Raw genomic sequence first — 4,953 nt, 5'->3', positions numbered from 1 at the left:
GAAGCCATCGCTGGAGAGGGAGGGTCGGGCACGGCGGCTTCTGTTCGTTGGTGGCAGCTCGGGTGGATGGGGGATCGGGGCAGGGGCGATCGGGTGGGAAGAGGGGAGGTGGTGATTGGATGGGGAGAGGGAAAGGGGAGAGGCGCGCGCGGCGGCTGGGCAAGATGCGGCGGCGACGCGGGAGGATTGCGGCTGCGGCGGCGGCGTGGTTAGGGCTTAGGCGGAAGCTAGGGAAGGATCGGGAAGGAAACTGATACCATGTTGGAAGGCAATGCAACTCTCGATGTTGATCGGGTGCCTAACGCACGTATATATGTACAAGGAGAAGCCCTCAGCCTCATCCATACAAGGAAATTAGAGGCGGGGCCGGTAGGAGATTATCCTAATCATATACATGCGTGTATGCCTACATAATAATATGTTCAATTTCGCGTGAGCAGTGATGTCCAGTTGAGTTGAAAAGGTAGAAGCCAGTTCGTGAGTTCCCTTTTGCCCCGGAGGTGCGTGCAATGCAATGATGAGAATGTTGGTGGGTCGACCCGGCACACGCCTGTTACACAAATGATTACATGTTCATTTCCGCACGCACATCACTATTTACCCTTTCTGCTTTTGCTGTACGGTAGATAAGGGCGGGCAGGCCATTGACCTCTAGTAGTAGAGACGAACAAAGTGTGCTTTCTTCCGGTTAGCTAGCTAGGTTGCTCTCCTTTTTTGATGCATGACAAGGCATGATTACTCACCCTTGCAATAAGCTCTCGGCTATCTAGTGCTTGTTAAATGCATGGTAGACCGGGAGTGAGCTCTTTTTGGTGGCTCTGTATGTTTTCTGCGTTGCAAAAGAGTAGTAGTAGTTCCACTTTCCCTCCCTCTCCGAGCTTATATCATGTGGGTCCGATCAGTCGATATGAATGAAGTGGTGGGGCTTTCTTGTGAAAGCTACGGGATGGGTATGTGCAATGCAGATGCAGTGTGTGTGGTCGGCACGCCATGATTCACCCACCCACACGCGCGCCTGAGCACTAGCTTGTTTGATTGCTACCTTGACCTAGGAAGACCGGCCGGCCGTCCGGGCTGCGCATCCACGTACTACGACCCACATGCATGTTACCTACCTAACCAGCAAACAAACGAACTAATTATTAGCCTGCCGCAGTAGTTGTTCTACTAACCATGATGACACATATGCTTGGCTTTTCTCGTTCCGGCCGTACGTGGACGGTGAGCCAGATTCCACATGACCCATGCGAGGTGCTCGCTCACTGCCACCACCATCAAAATTACTAGTACTGATTAGGTTTTCCGACGGTAACGTGAATGGCCAACTGTACACGGCCGTAGTCGGTAGGTACATATTCCCTGACACAACAATGTAAAAAGAATGCACCTCGAGTTAAGATCCGATCGATTATTGTTATCCAGACAAGATGTATACATGATCAATTATGAAGTTGGAGCGCGATCACAAAGCACAATCTGGAATTCCAAAGCACACAACGACACTTGCTTATTACAAAGAGAGAGAGAGAGAGAGAGAGAGAGAGAGAGAGAGAGAGAGAGAGAGAATCAAGGCACACACAAAGCAAGCAGCTAAGCATTTAATTTCCAGCCACTTAATTAGTGGAAGTTGTTGAGTCTCCTGCAGTTCTTCCTGATCTCGCCCTGCGACCCGGTGAGCGGCGTGATGTTGCCCATGTTCACCATGGACTGCGCAAAGTGCTGGAAGAAGAGGTGCACGTCGTTGGCGTACGCCTTCACCAGCGCCGCCGTCTCGGCGCTCTTGGTGAGCAGCACCTCGTCGGAGCTCAGGAGTCCCCTGCCGGCGAGGATGTTCTTGAAGTAGAAGTTGTCGAACTTGGTGGAGCTGACGGCGTCGAGCGGGAAGAGGTTGTCGTCGCCGCCGGAGCGGGGGCAGCCCTGCCTCAGCTGCGCGGCGAAGGACACGTCCAGCGTGCCGTCGGCGAGGCCGTTGCCCGACTGGTTGTACAGCCTCTGCCGGAAGCTGGTGCACCGGGAGAGGCCGATGGTGTGGCCACCTGAGAGCGCGACGACGTCCACGACGTTGAGGCCGAGGCGCTTGAACTTGGTGATGATGGTGGGGAGGGTGTTGTTGGGCGCCGGGATGCCTTGGTTGGAGCCCTGGATGCTGGCGCCAAGAGAGTCCCTCCGCCCGAGCGGCACGTCCCAGAAAGGCCCGCCAACCTGGTTCATTTCCGTGTCAAATTAAGGCTCTGTTTGGTTCATAAGTTCTACGATTTTTTTTAGTCTCAACTAATAAGTTACAAGTCCTTAAAAAGTCTCTACCTGTTTGGTTCCTGGGACTTATAAGTCACTATAAGATCATATTACAACTATAAGTTCCTATAAGTCCCTCCTTGAGAGTCTTATTTCATAAGTCCCAAATGCCCACTTTAAGTCCGTATAAGTCCCTCCTGTTTGGTTTAGATGGGACTTATAAGGACTTTTTTAAGTCCCTAGACCAATAAGTCCCTGAAAACAAACACCCTCTAAGAACCAGGAATAGAAGTGTTGTTGGTGGTGTTTAACGGTGACATACGAGGATAGTGGAGTCGCGGGCGGCGAGGGCGAGGATGTCGGCACAGGAGACAGTGCCGGGGCAGGCGGCCTCGAGGGCGGCCTTAATCTGGTCGACGACCTCGAAGCCCCTGAGGGAGTTCTTGTTGGGGTTGGACCCCTTCTCGCTGATGATGTTGGTGCTGTTGTCAAGCAGCACGGACGCGTCGCACCCCTGCAATCACACCAAGATACCAGAAAAGTTTGTTTAGATTACGTACGTGGCGTGGTTAATTAGGCGCACACATGAAAAAATAGCTAAACACTAGCACATAGGGCAGAGGCACATGCGTCGAGTTAACGTGCTATACGTTGCATGGATATCAGCGTTATTCGGGTTAATCAATCACGGTACTGACTGGATCATGCCACCCAGACAAACACAAAAGCAGCGCTCACATCGGCAATGTAGGTAGGCTATCTCATCACATCACTGGTTAAACAGTTAGCCTAGAAAACTAGAGATTCCTCCATGCTCCTAGAGTTCATATGTAGTGATGCTTTTTCCTGATACCAAGGTGCAATTATAGCAAAAGCTTTAGAGCTCAAATAGAACATTTTGCACGTTGAGTTATGTGTTCAAAGAGGCAAGAGTGCTAGTAACACATAAAATGCACATCTTAATTATCGTGGTGAACGTAGAGTAAATAATCCGAGGCAACATAATTTGCTGTAGCGCATTTGCATGGAGTATGTTCACCAAGTATATCCTCGCAGCTAGCTTTGTGAGAGCATGCATGCAAAGTTGCAAACAACAGTGGTACCGCAGAGAGGGAGCAGAGTATGGAGGTACCTTGACGAAGCAGTCATGGAAATGCAGCCTGACGAGGGAGGCGGCCATCCTGGTCTCCCTGGCCACGGCCTGCGCCACCATGGAGTGCACGATCTCCTTTGCCTTGGGGCACGAGTGGTCGTAGAACTGCGGGAACAGGCCGCCGTAGCCCGGGTTGCCGTGGACGGCGCCGGCGAGGAGCAGCGGAGACACGAGGCAGAGCGCTACCAGGCAGACCATGGAGGTCGCCATTGATGGATGGATGTGAGGAAACTACTTTGCTTTGCTGCACTACGGTTGCTAGTGAGCGAAGACCGGAGAGCTGCTTCCCGTGTCTATTGTTGTGGGTGGATAGATGAGGTGACCATGGCGGGTTTATATAGCAGGGGGATGGGATGGGGGCGCGTGTAGGGAGTGGCCGGGGAAGGAGAAGGGTGGTTTCGAGAGCAGAGCAGAGGAGAGGGGAGGACGGATGGTGAGATGGAGCTGGCGGCAGGGTGGTTAGGCAATCCCGTTAGATGGGCACCTGTTTTCAACTGCTTCCTCAATAATTCTTCCATCAAGCAACTCCAATGGAAGAGCTCCAAACTTGGCCCCAAGCCAAGGCCTAAAGAGTACTACAAAGTGCTACCAGTACTCTGCCAGTGTTCATGCCTTGTCTGGGGCTCCATGGAAGATTAAACTTTCGTGAATGCAGCTTCGATAATTGCAATATGCTGATCTGTCATTTCATCACATGTCTCACTTTAACCCCCGCTCAACCATGTTCAGGCCTCGAGCAACACGTGAGTGACGATATATACCACATATCATATGTGTGATCAAGCTTACAAATTACTCCCTCCGTCCGAAAATACCGGTCGGAAAAATGGATGTATCTAGATGTATTTTAGTTCTAGATACATTTATTTTTAGACATTTCTTCGATAAATATTTCCGGACGGAGGGAGTATATATACCGTTGGACCGTGTTGCCAACTTTGCATGCATGGTGCGTCCCTGCGGAGCCATCATTCAACACATACTGGGATACGTATAATCATTTTTTTGGATAAGGCAGACCACAGTCTACCTTATATATTCCAAAACCAGACCAAGGTCTGAGAGTTGTCATGATACAAAGGAGCCAAGCCAACTAGCTAGCTACATTGGGAGGGAGAAGGGAGGAGATACATCGGAGGTAGCTTATGCAGCGTTTGAAAGAAGCTCTGCTTTGCACTGGAGGAAGGCCCTCAAGGAGGAATCGTTCGAGCGGGCGCACCAAAGGCGTAGCATCTCAGCTATAGCTGCCCCAAGAACTTCTGTTGGTGTGGTTTTATTGTCGAAAACACGAACGTTGCGCACCAGCCACAGCTGCGCAGCACATGCAGCAATCAAAACCGCCTGATGGCTGGTAGCTTCCGTCATTGTGAGCACAAAATCCTGGAGGGAAGTAGCGGAACAGGCCTGCTGGAGCAGTCCAAGCTTCTGCCATAAGTAGTGAGCCGGCGCACATCGCAAAATGATGTGATCAACGGTTTCCTCTGCCGGGCATAGGTCACAGAATGGATGCTGAATGTTGTTCCATTGCTTACGCAGCATTGTCGTTCTGGTGTTCAGGCGCCCTC

General features: G+C 51.3%; 1 protein-coding gene across 1 annotated transcript; it reads right to left on the bottom strand.

Moving 5' to 3' along the window:
* Positions 1-1,388: 1,388 nt before the first annotated feature.
* Positions 1,389-3,794, bottom strand: LOC119275777 (peroxidase 49-like). Its single transcript, XM_037556688.1, has 3 exons — positions 3,368-3,794; positions 2,558-2,749; positions 1,389-2,202 (listed from the first exon to the last, which is right to left on the bottom strand). Exons 1-3 carry the CDS (start codon positions 3,596-3,598, stop codon positions 1,618-1,620), a joined length of 1,008 nt encoding a protein of 335 aa, XP_037412585.1. The 5' UTR covers positions 3,599-3,794; the 3' UTR covers positions 1,389-1,617.
* Positions 3,795-4,953: the final 1,159 nt, after the last annotated feature.

This window comes from Triticum dicoccoides, chromosome 3B (genome assembly GCF_002162155.2).
Source record: "Triticum dicoccoides isolate Atlit2015 ecotype Zavitan chromosome 3B, WEW_v2.0, whole genome shotgun sequence".
Classification (NCBI taxonomy): domain Eukaryota; kingdom Viridiplantae; phylum Streptophyta; class Magnoliopsida; order Poales; family Poaceae; genus Triticum; species Triticum dicoccoides.
The sequence above is the reverse complement of the archived record's forward strand: the minus strand, read 5'-3'. Positions and strand labels throughout refer to the sequence as shown.

Excerpts from the sequence above, each read along its gene's own strand:
- LOC119275777 (XM_037556688.1), bottom strand. The coding sequence starts at position 3,598 with ATGGCGACCTCCATGGTCTGCCTGGTAGCGCTCTGCCTCGTGTCTCCG. Across the intron at positions 2,750-3,367 it reads TCCATGACTGCTTCGTCAAG|GGGTGCGACGCGTCCGTGCT; the intron begins GTACCTCCATAC and ends GTGTGATTGCAG. Across the intron at positions 2,203-2,557 it reads CCCGCGACTCCACTATCCTC|GTTGGCGGGCCTTTCTGGGA; the intron begins GTATGTCACCGT and ends GAAATGAACCAG.